The sequence below is a fragment of the Bombyx mori genome, chromosome 5 (genome assembly GCF_030269925.1).
Source record: "Bombyx mori chromosome 5, ASM3026992v2".
NCBI lineage: Eukaryota > Metazoa > Arthropoda > Insecta > Lepidoptera > Bombycidae > Bombyx > Bombyx mori.
The window spans coordinates 9,916,589-9,934,399 of NC_085111.1; the positions used below are offsets into that span (position 1 = coordinate 9,916,589).

The 17,811-nt window shown below is 35.7% G+C and overlaps 1 protein-coding gene across 1 annotated transcript; it reads right to left on the reverse strand.

Moving 5' to 3' along the window:
• Positions 1-6,536: 6,536 nt before the first annotated feature.
• LOC101746862 (zinc finger protein 660) lies at positions 6,537-17,657 on the reverse strand. Its single transcript, XM_004930135.5, has 11 exons — positions 17,223-17,657; positions 16,402-16,602; positions 15,948-15,978; positions 15,339-15,582; positions 13,425-13,685; positions 12,646-12,819; positions 12,031-12,234; positions 10,595-10,765; positions 9,455-9,644; positions 7,286-7,462; positions 6,537-6,732 (listed from the first exon to the last, which is right to left on the reverse strand). The coding sequence occupies exons 1-11, from the start codon at positions 17,340-17,342 to the stop codon at positions 6,667-6,669; spliced, it is 1,839 nt and encodes a 612-aa protein (XP_004930192.1). The 5' UTR covers positions 17,343-17,657; the 3' UTR covers positions 6,537-6,666.
• Between the last annotated feature and the right edge of the window lie 154 nt (positions 17,658-17,811).

Below are 17,811 nucleotides of genomic sequence, written 5' to 3' on the forward strand. Positions count from 1 at the left end.
TTTGCCTAAATAGTGATGGTAGGAGACGTCTTGTGAGCCCGCACGACTATGTACCTCCACCCTGCCTATGAAGGGCGGAGCAACCGTTGTGCTGTAAAAACTGGGACTTAGACCTCAAGGTGGACATTTATGTTGTTGATGTCTCCCCGGTAGACACTTAACACCAGGTGGGGCTTAATATCGACAACCCATGTAAGCAATAAAAATGGCTAAAACAGTTATCTTACAATATAAAAGCAATTATAACGTATTAAATGTACAATTACTATTTTTTAGCTTTTAAATTGGAAGATATTTCTTGTAAACATTTAATATATATATATGAAATATATAGTTGAATTGACCTCTCTAGGCATTAGTAAGCTCAATGTAAACATAATTATAATCCCGGACTCCACCACCTGCCCGCCGATATTTATTGCGTTACATTCCAAAGGAAACTCCAATAACGCGATTCAATAACATCCGCAGATTGAAAATATTTTCCTCTTTCAAAAGCCTTTCTATCAAGACTGTGTATATATTCCTTTTGAAGAAAAATGTAATATTTCAGCATTTCCTTTCACCATGATGTTTGTTTCTGTTTTCATTCCCTTTTATGTTAGTGGTTTACTTTAGTATGCGATGCGAAACCAAGCTACAGACTGATCGCGTGTTGCTATAGTTAGTTCATTAATGAAATGTGTTTATTGTGCTGTAATTTTTATTTGCTCGTTATTAAAATACCTTCGTAACTTAACACGTAATTGAATTAGAACGTGTTACGTTTTGTTTCGTAACTACTGATTGATCCGCCTTTTTTTTCGTGCCTACCTAGTCGCTAGTAGCATAAGGGGTTCAGCTACGCCCGGATGGGTAGGTTATACTGGTGGTAGGACCTTTTGTGAGTCCGCGCGGGTAGATACCACCGCCCTGCCTATTTCTGCCGTGAAGCAGTAATGCGTTTCGGTCTGAAGGGTAGGGCAGCCGTTGTAACTATACTGAGATCTTAAAAGCTATATCTCAAGGTGGGTGGCGCATTTACGTTGTAGATGTCTATGGGCTCCAGTAACCACTTACACCAGGTGGGCTATGAGCTTGTCCACCCATCTAAGCAATTAAAAAAAAGGTGAGCTCACGGGCTCAACCTGAGAGAATCTTCTAATACTAGCCCGTAATCGACGATTTCGACGAGGAGGACGATCCGGTGCTTCCGATCATTACTAAGTAAAGCATAAACTAGACAGCCAAAAGTAGTACTTTCAGGACGTCAATAATACAAAAACGTAAAACTAAGTGCATCATCAACTAACGACTTTGGTGTGGTGCGCATCCTTGCAATATGACGTTATGGGCCTCGTTCTCTAGATTTCATTTTCCGATTTCGCTCGTGAGCTTAAGCTACTTAGTCAGTGCCGAGCCTTCAGGAAATTGAGCCCTCGTAAAATCGATACGCATCACGACCACCATTTTCAAATAGTCAGCCTGAATAAATACTTACATTTTCTTGATTTAATTTCATAGTTTGTCACAGTACTATGGCTACGTCATCAACCAACGAATATTGAACAAAATATTTTATTTCTTTTTTATGTTATGGTATGTTATAATTTTAACTAAGTACAAATTTTACAAATTTCAACATCATGCGGTTTTGATTTACGGAATTCCGTAACTTTTCCAATTACGCAATGGAATTAAGAAGATAACAACAGCACGTCCTCGATAGCCGTTGGCCACACGCCAAAACGCTTACGAACTTACCCAGTTCTGCACGTACGTCACTATAAAATACATATTTTAAGATGCTTAACTTTTTGACATTTGCGAAATTAATAGTTCTTTCATAACATAAAATTTACACATAAAAAATTGTGGAATACATAATGAATGTTGCGTAAAGGTTATGGAACGATTTTTTGATAAAAAAAGTTTACTTTTTCATGTTGAGCATTCTTATAGATTCCTTTAAATTTAGAAAGGCCTTTAGGGGCCTTTACAGGCCTAAAGGCCGAAATCAGCGTCGAAATCAGTTGTAAAGTAAATCTAGACAGAAATCAGCTGTACCTATGCCATCGTTGCTGTCCATGACCGTCGATGACCACTCACCATCTGATGGGCGTATGGGTGTCTGCCTATTAAGGCAATATATATCGACGCTTGAAAGGCACACGTGACCAAGCGACAATGCATGGACTTTACAGTAGACTAATTTAAAGTTGAAATACCTGAAAACAAAATTTATTTTAACGAATCTAGCTGTAGTAGAATCTAGCTATAGTCGGATTTTTTATTAGACGAAGTCAACTGACGTTTACTGTGTTGTCAGTTTTTGATGAAATAAAAATAGTGTTGTGACAAAGTGAACGATTGAAAAAACTCCTGAATTAATGAAATTGCCTCGATTGTCTAGTGAACAGTTGGTGTGCCGAATTGCCGATATCGGGTACGGGGTTCGAATTTTAGGCGTGCTTTGTACATACCAACGAGTTTTCGACGAAATATTATGTTCCTATAGTATCTACCTGTACTGAATACCGAGTGTTTTAATTAAGAAAAACACTGCGAGGAAGCTTGTAAGACTGTCATATTTCCAATACATCATATAGTTGAAACTATAGATGTATAAAATATAACAATTAAAGGTAGGTAATGAAAATAAAAAAGCTGATTGTAGTTACATACTACTAGCAACATATATTGGAGCACTTTAATACAATTTTATTGTAAAATATAAATAATACTCTTTTAAAGTTTGAAATTAATGATTAACTCTTCACACTCATTGTTCATTTGTGATTGAACGAGAACTGAACGCATCACTATTACTTTAAATATAGCAACATTATTTCACAAAGTGACATTAGCTACTGTCAGCTAGCTTCGTCTAATTAAAAATCCGACTATAGTAGCTGTAGGATTGAAATGAATTTAATAGAATAGAATAGATTTTAATAGAATGTAAAGTCCATGCATTGCCGCTTAGTCACGTTTGCCTTTCAAGCGTCGATATATATATTATCAAGAGGACTTAAAATTCTCGCTAGGTACCTAGTAGCTACCTAGCGAAAACATCTCGCTGTCTCTTTTATCTTCAGTAAAGTTCTGGGTATGACATCATGAACTATCGTGTGTATTTTTTTATTCTTTATACAATAATACAATATATTAACTCTGCAGGTTTCATTTTAATTGTATGTAGGTAGGCGAATTCATTCATTCAACTGTTAGATACATAAAAAAATTTATATCCGCCAAAATTAAACAGCATAAATACGAATACACCGGCATCGGTCTGTTTTGGCTCCGAACACGTCATTGATTGCCCGAGTTCCTGTTTGATCGGTAATTTCCGGAATCTATCAATGCGTATCCGAACCCAATTATAGCTCTTCGATCACATGTGATGATTAACTCGTCTTTTTTTCTTTTTTTTCCCCTACCTATGCTGATAGCCTTGAGAGGCTATTTCAGCTTCTTCTTGACGTGTAGGTGAGCTCATGGGCCTCAAACTGGAGTGTTCGTAACACTGGCCCTAGCAAGAGCAGTGCTTCGCGGAATCTACCACCGGATCGTAAACGCGACCCACTAAAAAGATCAGGCGAGAAACTCAGTGGGCTATGTCTATGGGGATGTCTCGTTCAAGCATGCAGTTTTATCTAAAAAAATTACCAGCGCTTCAGAGTGAATGTTGGCGGTCAAATTAAATTTGAAGTCGTCCTGGCTTAAACATGATGTCGACTTAGATCTCGTGTGTTACGGTGAGTGGAAGCATCCCACCCGATAGACCGCAAGCTCATTTGGGTGAAGAAGTCTAGAACACTGGTATCTAAGCAGAGGAAAATGAATTTCTCATTTGTATTTCTTTAAATTGAAAGCCAATCTTTTACGCTTTTAGTCAACTGTACTGTCAACTTAGAACTTGTATCTCAAGGTGGGTGGCGCATTTACGTTGTGGATGTATATGGGCTCCAGTAACCACTTAACACCAGGTGGGCTGGGAGCTCGTCCACCCATCTAAGCAATAAAAAAAAACATACATACATATTATACACATATAAATAAATAAATATACAACTATGAATAATGCAATAGTAATTTATATTAAGATCTTTTATATTAAGATTAAATAAGGATTGCCTCGCGGCAGAAATAGTTTAATCAATAGTAACGCGCAAAATGCTCACGCCATGGCCCAACAACATTAACTTTTTTTTCCCCTACATAGGTAGGGAAGCTGAAATAGCCACTCAAGGCTATCAGCATAGGCCGAAATAGCCACTCAAGGCTATGAGTCCTAGGTGGCTATTTCAGCTTCTTGTACCTAAAAGCACCGTTAATGTATCGGGAAAATCCGTAATGACGTTTTGGGCGACGTCGACTATTTACCATTCGGTCTACAGGATCGGGTATGTAATCCCGGCGGCCACAACAAGAGGGTTTTCATGTCGTGCCACCTTTTCAAAGTGGCGCTATGATGCCAACTGTAGGTACTTACTGACTGAGTCAAGCCCCAGGTCATCATGGAGAACTACGTTCCTTAAGAACCATGGAGCTCCAACAGCTATCCTGCAAAAACGGGATTGAATAACTTGAAGGGATTTCAAGTTGGTGCGGGCCGTGTGAGCGAACACTACACTTGCATAGGTCATGACGGGGCGTATGCAAGTTTTGTAGAGTGTCACCTTATTTTAAAGGGACAATTTGCTTCGCTTGCAAATCATGGGGTAGAGACGTCATAATATGAAGGCGGCACGGTCGCGTACCGTTTTGATATGGGGTCGGAATGTCATCCCTCTGTCGAGGGTGACGCCTAGATATTTGACCTTCGAAGCCCACGGTATGAGCTGGACAAAGAGAGTGATGGGGCTAACGGTGGAGGTGTTAACGCGCCTATTAGGGAGTGGGCTGCTCGAAGTGGTATTCGGAGGGCGCCCCCTTTTGAAGAGCACCCCTGTGCTTTTCGTGGGGTTGATGTCAATACAACAGTAACAGCATCATGTTGTTCATTTTTCAAGGAATCGCTTAGTAAACACGTGTTATGTACATGCATAGTTATAAAGAAAATTTTATACCACCCCTAGGATTGTAATAAGTTAGTCTTACGGGTATATCGGTCAATAGACTTCGAATTATAATTAATAGGGGTTAAAGTATGAAATTGCCGTTTTATTGTAATAGGTACTTCAAATTGACAGAACCTTCATGGTTTGAGATTTTTGAGTGAAACTTTTTTCAAATGGTACCTATGAGGTTCTTCTTTCAAAAAATGTGCAACATTCGATTACCGACTTTCAGTTTGCTTTTTTATTCAGCTTAGACGAGAAAGATGGATAGGTAGTTCGAAAGTTCGAGTGATTTTTGAATACGAGTTCCGACGAGGAACTAACGCTGCAGAAACAGCTCGCAATATTAATGTTGCGTTTGGAGAGGGGACTGCTAATGAACGCACCGTGCGATTTTGGTTTAAACGCTTTCGTGATGGAAATTTTGACTTGAAGAAAGAACCACGTAGAAGACACACGTGAATAACAATGAATTGAAAGAAATCCTGGAAGCCGATCCGAGCCAAACTACCCAGGAATTAACGCCATGGTTTAACGTTACCATGCCAACAATATTGACTCGTTTGCATCAAACCAATATAATAAAATAAATATGAAAAATGGGTGCCTCATGATTTGACTAATCTTCAGAAAGAAACGCGTGTTGAAACTTGTGTTGCCTTGTTGAATCGATACAGAAATGTAGGAATGTTGGATCGAATTGTGACATGTTATGAAAAATGAATTCGATTACAATGCAATGGCTGACCTCAGGTCAAACGCCGCAACAGTGTCCTAAAGCAAAGCTTACCAATAACGAAGGTAATGGTAACTGTTTGGTGGTTTCAGCATGGTGTTATTCACAATAGTTTTCACCGATCTGACCAAGCAATAACGGGAGATGTCTACTGTGCCGAACTCCAAACAATGATAGCAAAACTTGCAGTAAAATAGGCCCGACTCATAAATCGATCTTCACCATTATTGCTCCATGATAATGTGAGACCTCATGCAGCACGAGAAACCGTTTGGACTCTACAGGAACTGCAATTAGAAACCATTCGTCACCCTCCGTATTCGCCAGACCTTGCTCCAACGGATTACCATTTTTTTCGTGATTAGGACAATTTTCTACCTGATAAAAAGTTTTCTTCCCAGGAGGCAGTACAAAATGCTTTCACACAGTTCGTAGAATGTAAATCATCAGAGTTCTATCGCAAAGGCATAAATGACCTAACTATTCAATGACAGCAATATATTCTTTATTCTTTATTGTACACACAGTTAATACAATACAATAATTGCGAAAACTTATAAAACGGCGAGCTTAATTCAACACTTAACTTAATACTGGCAGATATTTTAATTAAATAAATACGTTAAATGAAAAAAAAAACGAACCTCAAATTTTCAATACAAATTGGCAATTTCATACTTTAACCCGTAATATAAAGCTTAATATTTAAAAATATTGAACTGAAAATAAAATTGGAGAACAATAAAACCAATCCATAAATGATCCGATATTTAATACAATTAACGATGAAAAGTTTTATTTTTCAAATAATTTACATGTTGTTTGTAAGCTAGCATTATTTGTGATGATCGTGACGTACTTATGACATCTATTAAGAAATATTTCCTACAATGCTTCCACTTCGTTTTTAGCTACAGGATTCGCCGGAGCCATATCGTTTTTTATGTAATTCTGCAAAGAAATGATCTAGATTATAATAATACATAATTTAAATTTGTCCAATATAAAATAAGATATAAATTTTGCTTGTCTACACGTTATTCATATGCTGGTGATTACAATAATTGACATGGACATTGTTTTCCGTGACGTTACCATGACAGTGGCTAATGGCTGATCTACACAGATCCAGTAATGCCGCCAGTACTCGCAAACCTTAACTCATAAAGGTATCAGTTGATACGAGCACCGGTATTACCGATTAGGCCACGGACAGATGTAATCAAAACATTACACTACATTATATGTTTAAATACCCACATTACTGATGGTAGGACCTCTTGTGAGTCCGCACGGGTAGGTACCACCGCCCTGCCTATTTCTGCCGTAAAGCAGTAATGCATTTCGGTTCGAAGGATGGGGCAGCCGTTGTAACTATACTGAGACCTTACAACTCATATCTCAAGGTGGGTGGCGGCATTTACGTTGTAGATGTCTATGGGTTCCGGTAACCACTTAACACCAGGTATTAAGCAATAAAAAAGTAAATAAATAAAAAACTCACATTGGAGACAGGCACGTGGTTGTAGTTGGCGGCTGGGTAGGCAGCCCGTCCGTCGGGGACCATGAGCTCCGGGTGGCAGCGCATGCGATGTGAGCGCAGCGTCGACGCGTAGGCGAACCGCTCGTCGCACAGCTTGCACGTCAAGGGCTTGACGCCAGTGTGGGTGTACATGTGAACCTGTATAAATACCATCATTATGGGACGCTAAATAAAAAAATAAAAAAGTGTGCAAGTCACACACGGTAGAAGTGAAACTTATAAATCTCTACATATAAAAATTAATTTCTGTTCGTTAGTCTCGCTAAAACTCGAGAACGGTTGGACCGATTTGACTAATTTTGGTCTTGAATTATTTGTGGAATCCCAGAGAAGGTTTAAAGGGTAGATAAATATGAAAATGCTCGGAATTAAATAAAAATAACAATTTTGTTTTCTCTTTGATTTATCCCCCGTCGGACGGAATCCTTTTGTTTGTTTTAAGTTTATTTTATACAAAAGTTTAAGTCTTTTATTTATCGATTGAGGCACTATGAAGTCTGCCGGGTCAGCTAGTAAGATATAGATATAGATATACTGACTATCCCACTACACAGGAGCATACATATGGACAATGTTTAATAGACGATAGTGGGGATGCTACGAAGAGTCGCACAAAGAGGAGACCGAGAACGTCTAATGTGTTCTATCTCATTCTCTCGCCGGCTGAATCTTATACATTTATGTGTTTGTGTCTCTATGGACTTATTTTTTCGTTTCATCGAGTTTGAAATCACAACGATTCTAAGTAAGTTTCACTTCAAAAATCTATATCTATATTGAGGGTCAATTAAAAAGAGACTATATATATCATAATATTGACTAAAAATCATGAGATCTCAAGATGGCGCTAGCGTATCAGTGTTTTCAAATTTTATGATTTCAGTTAATGTAGTTTATTACGAAACTTTTCTTATTATTATTAAAACAAAGTTTATATTTTAAAATGATAATTATAATTCAAAATTAGATTCTTTTGTTATAGCAGAGGTAAATATTTATAAAACGACAATTTAAAATGAAGCATTTAGTAAGCTTGATATGAGCCTGTCAATATTCAGCCTTTTCAGGCGATGTTCTGGTACGATATTATTATTCCCATTCCGATCTGATCTAATAAATAATTACAAACACGTTTTAGCACTTCATATTTGTAAAGATGTAAGTCAGTATAGAAACATTACTTGGGTACCTAGTTATTGTTATAACAGTGACTTGATTGCCTGGGCAGCTCGCCTGAAGCAAAAAAAGCTAAAATGAATTTTATTGCTTCATATTTATCACTAATTAATCCAACAGGAATTTTCTTCTCAAAATAATTTTCAATAAATTTGTTTGTGGTCGTTTTGCGAAATTTCCAATTTCGTGGACTGCGCTTCGTTTTTTAATTTCTCTAAAAAACTTTATTTCGATTAAAAGGCACATTAATTAAAATCTAAATCGGGCTACCTACCTATTTTGTGGGAAATGTTGCGGATACGTGTTTGTTTTTATTTATTTTAAAGATGGCTTATTATGAAAAATGATTGACTTTGTCATTTTTGTTTTTATTTATTTTTTTAATTCATATTGGAAACTTATGCTGCGGGGAGCCCCAGTTTAGGTAGGTTTAGTTCACTTATTATTATTTATTAAAAGACACTCTTTTGGATGGCTTAATTATGCCTGAACTATCATATACGTACATCTTATTAGGAATATTTAGAACAAAACCTGATACGAATAAAGTACTATGAATTATTTATTATACATGCAATTATTACCACCAATAATTGATAAGTGATTCGTCCAAAACGTTTGTAAGGTTTCAATTTTTACTGAGAGATAGTTCATTACTGGTGGCAGGACCTCTTGTGAGTCTGCGCGGGTGGGTAACACCACTCTGCCTGTTTCTGCCGTGAAGCAGTAATGCGTTTCGGTTTGAAGGGTGGGGCAGTCGTTGTAACTATACTTGAGACTTTAAAACTTATATCTCAAGGTGGGTGGCGCATTTACGTTGTAGATGTCTATGGGCTCCAGTAACCAATTAACACCAGGTGGGCTGTGAATTCGTTCACCCACTTATGCCATTAAAAAAAAATTGTTCCAGCGTACAATATTTCTTAAAGCTGAATGTATGAATAAAAAGTTCACCTTCAAAGTTTGCCTTCGCTTAAACGCTTTGTTGCAATACGAGCAAACGTGCCGGCACTTGTCTTCGTGGACCAGCAAGTGTTTGCGTAGCGTCCGGCGACTGTTCAGCACGCGTCGACAAATGAAACATTCGTACGACGTGTCCTCGTGGATGTCCATGTGAGTCTTCAGGTTTGAATACGTTTTGAAACTGAAAATAGGTTTTATAGTTAAGTACTATAATTTATATTTGTTTTATCCTAAACGATTATGATCCTCTCGGCTCGGTAATCCAAAGTATTTTTCCTTGTGTGTTACCTACCGCATATTTATGTTTTTCTTTACATGTATATATATTTTTATATACACATATACATATATGTACCTATCATATATTTATTATTTAAATTATTTCTAATTTCTTTTTGAATTCTGTTTTCTTATTATAGTACAGAAAACGCAATTAAGTCTTTTATTGTTAATTCATTTTGGAGCATTCCATATCATCATAAAATAACGTTTAAAGCCCTTAATCTGTGTCACAGACAGGTGAGTAATTCAGTCTAAGAAAAATATTTTTTTTTAAACCTAGAGTTTCAAAGGTTTTAAATGACTAAGGTATTTCTTTACGTATGTACGAGACAATATTAAAAATCAAATCCGAATTAGAAGGCACATTTAAAAAAAAATCGTAACATAACCTAAGGACTTTTTGGCGGGAACGCGAGGAGTGAAGTTGTGTGATTTGTTTTATTTTGTCTATTTAGTGTTTCTTCAGGTTTAAATGTGTAATAACGGTGGTTTATTAACTGTTTAATATCTGTGAAAGTGCACAAATGTGGGAAAATGAAACAAAGCTGCTGGACGTAACTTCGAGGGTTCCTCCAAAAAGTCCACTGAAAAAATCTCAGTAAATGATCACCATTTTACTGCGATTATATTTCATCCCATATCATCTCATTTCATTAAATTTCATCCCAGTTGATTAATGTTTCAAATTAATCATCTTCATTTCATTTCACTCCATAATATCATTTTTCATAAAATTAAGAATATAAAGTAAAATAAGACATGACTTAAAGGTCTTAGTTACCAGGTCATAAAATCTCTTAAAAAAAATAACATAACCTAAAACAATGTGGGTAGGTACATCAAACTCACGTTTTATCGCATTTATCGCACACGAACGGCTTGTCGTCGCTGTGTATGGCGCGATGTTGCCGCAGCTCCCCGTTGGTGCCGCACGCGTACCCGCACAGGTCGCACACGTACGCTTTGATCTTGTCGTGAACGACGCGCTTGTGGGAGACGACAGACGAACGAGTCGTGAACCTACGTGTTATGCGGATGTCTAATTACCAAGAACTAATGCTGGTGGTAGGACCTCTTGTGAGTCCGCACGGGTAGGTACCACCACCCTGCCTATTTCTGCCGTGAAGCAGTAATGCGTTTCGGTTTGAAGGGTGGGGCAGCCGTTGTAACTATACTGAGACCTTAGAACTTATATCTCAAGGTGGGTGGCGCATTTACGTTGTAGATGTCTATGGGCTCCAGTAATCACTTAACATCAGGTGGTCTGTCCGTTCGTCCTCCGATCTAAGAAAAAAAAAAACAGCAGTCCCCTGGTAATCGGGAATCGGAAATCGTACAATTAATTGAAATTATAAGTTTGTACACTATTATGAATCTATTGTCGAAGACTATTTATTACACTTCTATAACCATAGATTTCGCTAAGACTACACTTGAGACAAATATTAACAAAAACAAACAATATAATTTATTTTCTCAATTTGACCGCAGACTACCTATATGCAATAAGAAAATTTTGACAATAAGCAAATAGTATTTATGCATGCGTGTGTGTGTCAAATACATGGTAGTGTGTGTGATGTTTTTATTTATTCATATAATGTATTTTTATGCATAATTTAAAAAAAAAAAACATTCTGCACTCCTTCTCTATATTCTCTATAAGTGTGGGAAATTTCATACTCCTCCGCCCGCGCAATTTTCGTAAAAAGGGGTACAAAGTTTTTGCTTCACGTATTAATATATAGATGATACGCATCAATGCGATATCATATGAATCTTTGGAATTGCTTTTTTATTGTTTCGACTAGCGTACTTACAGAGCCCATAGACATCAATAACATTAATGCTACCATAACATTGATGCTATATTAGAACGACTGCCGGACTCTTCAAGCCGCAACACAACATTGCTTCGCAGCACGGTACCACGGTATGGCTCATAGTCATAAGACGCTTTATCGCCAGTATTAATGAAGATACGCGACCCCGATCTACTCCTATTTCGACGATGACGGTGTAACACGGACATCTATATAGGATCATCTATATAGGATTCAGTTTACTATTGGAGCGTGTTTTTTTTTTCTAGTTATAGAACTATAGATTATGTTTATTGCTTCAAGAATCATAGATAATTAACAAACTTTCACTGTGGAGTATTCCAGTTAAAATACTTAAGAGTTAATTATTTCAACTAGATATGGTTACCTAGTTCAGATTAAACAAAAAGGAACGTAAGGACTATATTATACATATATTATTTGATGCACGTACATACTTACTTCATATTACAAACTTCACAATTGAATATCTTTCTTTCCTGTACAGGTATGTGGGATCTTTCGTGTGATTTTAATGTTTCTTTTGTTTTAAACGTTTTCTCGCACGAAGAACAGGGATACTTTCTATCCGCTTTCGGAATATGCTTGAATTTGTGTTTGTTCATGGCCGATAGCGTTTTTGTTATTCTCGGGCATTTATCACATCTAAAACAAAGTTAATTCCATTGAAATAAATTTAAAATTCCACAGATAAAAAAAAATGTATTAACTTAAAATGACGAAGTATAGCTATTACTTGTTTATGGGTTAGTGACGTCATTGGGTCGATCTGCAACATCTCTTTTGCTAACAAATGTACGCTAAGCTATTCTAACTACAATTCTAACGCCAATCGTTCAATATATATTTAATTAAACTATATCAGAAGATTAAACATATTTAGAGCATTTTTCCAGAGTGGTTTTGTAAAAAAGGCAGACTTAAAAAAGAGGTTTTGTGATTCCATTTCAGTTTTTTGTTCATTAGTATTTTTAATTAAAATAAATTAAAAAAGTTTAGTAACTTGAAAAACGTATATATCGAAATATAGAAAACATTATAATATAATTAACTTACGAAAACATATTGGGATTTCTGTGATCATTTACATGTTTATACATTATGGATTTAGACTTAAGCACTATCCCACAAACACATTTGACGACGGGCAATGTTTTATGAGCCGCTATACAATGAGATTTTAAACTATACCAACTGGAACATTTCTTGTGGCAGTCGACACAGGTGAAACTGAAATAAAAATAAACAACAATATTAATGGATCACACTTATTTAAAACTGGGGGGTTCTGGCAAAGTATCCCTAATGAGTGTCACCGCAAATACAATGAACTATTTCGTATTTCACTAGTATTCGACTATATTATTATTATTTGATTGCTCAGATGGGTGGACGACCTCACAGCCCACCTGGTGTTAAGTGGTTACTGGAGCCCATAGACATCTACAACGTAAATGCGCCACACATCTTGAGATATAGTTCTAAGGTCTCAGTATAGTCACAACGGCTGGCCCACCCTTCAAACCGAAACGCATTACTGCTTCACGGCAGAAATAGGCGGGGCGGTGGTACCTACCCGTGCGGACTCACAAGAGGTCCTACCACCAGTAATTACGCAAATTATAATTTTGCGGGTTTGATTTTTATTGCACGGTGTTATTCCTTCACCGTGGAAGTCAATCGTGAACATTTGTTGAGTACGTATTTCATTAGAAAAATTGGTACCCGCCTGCGAGATTCGAACACCGTTGCATCGCTACATACGAATGCACCGGACGTCTTATCCTTTAGGCCACGACGACTTGAAAATTGACACATAAAAAATCTTTACTTACTTCACAAAGTCACTGACTTTTTGCTTAGGATACTGCTCACTGTCTTTCCCACTTTCGGTGCTATCACCATTTTCGGCCTTCCTTAACTTTCGACTTTCTATTTTATGATCAGATAAATGTTTGTAAAGCACTGATTTAGATTTTATTTCTAGGCCGCATAAACAATATACGACTGGCTTACAATGATGTACTTTTGCGTAATGGTATTGTAACATACTCCAAGTCTGCATTTTTTGTTCCTCACAAAAAACGCATTCTAATCTACAAACAAAAGAACAAAACATTTTTTATCTAGGACAAAATTTGTGTTTATTTAAATTGTATCATAATTCGCTACAACTGTTAAGTGCAAACACTACATTCAACATATTATATCAAATTCATATTTATAGCCCAAGAGCCCGTGGGCTCTACCTGTATGTATTTGACCAGACCTGAATTTTCGTACATTGAGACCCCTATACCTACCATGCATGAGGTGGGGACTCACTAAGCTCAAAGTGGTCGACGCGCCGAGTGCTCAGGTAGGACAGGTACCGATTTTGACGGATTTTAAATCCATTTGACCACGTCTGCCGTTTTTAAATTTTGAAAATATATGATTATTATTATCGGAAAATAAGAATGGCAGACCATTATCGCGCATTTTACTTTGTGGCAGACCACTTTGAAAATGCTAAAAAAATAAAATTTTGAAAGTAATTGACCAGATCTGCCATTGATATAATAATATGTTGTTTATTATAGTCTTAAAAACTTATTTTGATCACGGCAGACCTCTACATTGCGTACACACATCAACATATAATAAAATCTTAGCTACTACCCGGCCAGATGTATATGTATTATGTTTTCCGTTCACTGTTTTAGAGGAATATAATTTACTTGCGATTTACTTTAGCAATGTATTTACCGTTTTTTTTTTTTTTATATTCGATATACTAAACTTCATTAGTTAGACAAAGAAGTGATTTTTTTATGGAATAATTATAAATAATACGGTATAATGCTGATCAAAAAATAATTCAATTCCTCATTTTTCACTTCTACATAATATACATCTGGCCGGGTAGTAGCTAAGATTTTATTATATGTTGATGTGTGTACGCATTGTAGAGGTTTTTTTTTTTTTTATTGCCCTTGTGGGCAGACGAGCATACGGCCCACCTGATGGTGAGTGGTTACCGTCGCCCATGGACTTCAGCAATGCCAGGGGCAGAGCCAAGCCGCTGCCTACCGTTCTGCCTCTACAGGTCTGCCGTGATCAAAATAAGTTTTTAAGACTATAATAAACAACATATTATTATATCAATGGCAGATCTGGTCAATTACTTTCAAAATTTTATTTTTGTAGCATTTTCAAAGTGGTCTGCCACAAAGTAAAATGCGCGATAATGGTCTGCCATTCTTATTTTCCGATAATAATAATCATATATTTTAAAAATTTCAAAACGGCAGACGTGGTCAAATGGATTTCAAATCCGTCAAAATCGGTACCTGTCCTACCTGAGCGCTCGGCGCGTCGACCACTTTGAGCTTAGTGAGTCCCCACCTCATGCATGGTAGGTATAGGGGTCTCAATGTAGGAAAATTCAGGTCTGGTCAAATACATACAGGTAGAGCCCACGGGCTCTTGGGCTATTAGTAGAATAAGCATCATTACACAGGACAGATGTACACTGCAAAACACAAAATTCTCTCAAGGTTCTCTATAATGACTGGATAACCTTCATCATATCAATGTCATTTACCAACAATGAATTTCTCAGTTTCTTTTTTCATAAATATGATGACATCAAATGAAGGGAACAATTCAATATATACTTATAGTCTTATTTTTTTAATGGCGTAATTAGTAACGCATTCTTAAAATATTTTTGAAATGTTGAATATCAAAATAACATTGTAACTTACTTAACTAAATCTTTTATTTTCAAATTATCCTTTCTCAAAATTTCCTTCATATTTCTAGTGTCTTCTTCTGTAGGTATTTTCTTTTTTAATTCCTTCTTAGTGAGAAGTTTCAAAGATGCAATTGTAATATTATCATCTGAATATGCGTCTTCATCATCATCATCACCACAACTAATGTCATTGCTTTGATAATCACATAACTCTTCACTTTTTTGATAAGCAAGTAAGTCTGGGACTGCTGTATCTTAAATAAAAAATATAACAAAACTTAACTGAAGTTTGCTTTTGAATAATAAATGCTATGGGTCCTTCAATGATGGTGATTTCATTATCTATAAAAGCTGTACCTAAAATTGTAGTACTTTAAATTTTTCTAACAAGCACATTTTTTTATGTTTATATCAGACTTACAAAAACAAATACCAAGTTTTTAAAACAGCAAATGTTCCTATTTTGTGAAGTTATACTTACATCTTTTGTGATAATATTAATATAATAGTTTTTTTGATCCTATCTATTTATTTTATTTAGGTACAATTGTACTAAGATGCATTTAAAATTGAAATATATGTATGTTATAGAAATGTTTACACTAACTTTAATACTCACTTATTGTATAGTCAGCATTCTCATCTTTGACCTACAAAAAAAAATGGTAATTTGTATATTACAAATCCAATTTATTCAACAGGAACAACAGAGCTTGCATTTCACTACAAATAAATTTTACATACTTTTGCAGTTTTCACTTACAAAAATACTTAAATTTACTGTAAAAAGAACACATTTAATGTAAATATTTAAGTAGTAACTAAATATTTAAGCAGTAAGTATATTATTTAAGTAGTAAGTAGTAGTATTTAAGTAGTAAGATAATCAATATTTTTCACATGAATCATCAACAGAAATAAAATAAATAAGAAGTGAATAATTTCTTGTTAAGGATAGTTTACTTAAAAATTAGTTTTCACTGGAATTAACTAGAAATGCCTCTCTGGTCTCACGTGACTGCTTATTTCTAGAGTACACATCTTCCCAAATAAACCAAGAAACAATACTTTACCTCAGATTTGATATGGACATCTGTGACTGTCAAAAGAATATCATCTTTTTTTTCATCTAATTCACTGGTTTCCAAATCCATGAGCATACTCGATAATGCTTCTTGTGTTTTGTTGCATTCTAATATGAAAAGTTGAAGAGACACCATTTTTTCTTCACAATTTAAGCAAATTTTTGTTGGTAGAGTATCGTTCTCACAAATCTATAACATATTTTTTAAATATTATTAATTGATTTCAGATTAATTGACATGTTTAGAATAAATTTTACAGAAACCAATAACAGCCTTATATTACTCAGTATCAACAGTACTGTAACATACCAGAATTTGGTTCACTAAACTCATTGACTCAAAACAAGATCTATTTTGATAAATAATATCCTGTCATGACTTTTACTATTCATGGCTATTATGTCAACAAATTCCAGAAAATAGAGCAATCGAGCTCAGAACTCCATGAAGTTAGAGCAGATAGAATGAGACCTATAGGTAGTCTGTTTACCATTTATGGTGCACTGTACTGTTATTGTGTTATTTTACATTCCTCATCAGGATTACGTTACGAACTATAAAGACCAAGCTTTCATGATACCACAACCGTGAGAACGTTATTGTGGTTGGGATTGATATAGAAAAACCCTACTGGACCGTTGTAAATCTGTATTTACTCAATGATAACGTCAATGACTGTCACCAATCACCAGATCGATGTAAGACAACCATATGTGGACAATCTAAAACCTAGTCAGTATTAAACGAAGGTTTCATACTAAAAAACCAAATAATTTAGTTTTCAGTAATATATTTGAAAGGCTACTCACTATTATCCGCAGGAAATCTTCTATAAGGTTTAAAACATTTCTGTTACTTTCATCTAACAAATCTTTGGAGAATTCATCCTGAGTAGCACACAATCTACACAAATCCTTTATGATTGGCATCCTCTTTTAATAATTACGACCGACACTGCAAAGTTTTTGTAAGGAAGCTTTTTGGAAGTGTAGCTTATTTTATATTAGGAAAATAAATAATAATTTAGAAAACATAACAGTTTCCTGAAATGAGGAATTCGTTTTATTTTACCCTTTACACAAAGTTATTGGAATATTTCATTTGACAATTATGTACATTGCAGTAGCCATAGAGTTATTGTAGGTACTTATTAACTCCATGGCAGTAGCACAACAAAATACATTTTTTTTATTGTTTTTTATGACTCGGTAACATAGACCTTTCGGTCATGACAAAATACAAAATGTGTTATCGGGCATAGATTATACTCACTTTAGACCACAGGCTACTTCTAGATATTAATTCACATGTACTAGCATTCAAAAGACCTAAAGAAATTGTAAATCCGAGACGAAATCCAGGGCTGTGCGCTTCATTAAAGGGACCTCGATTTGAATT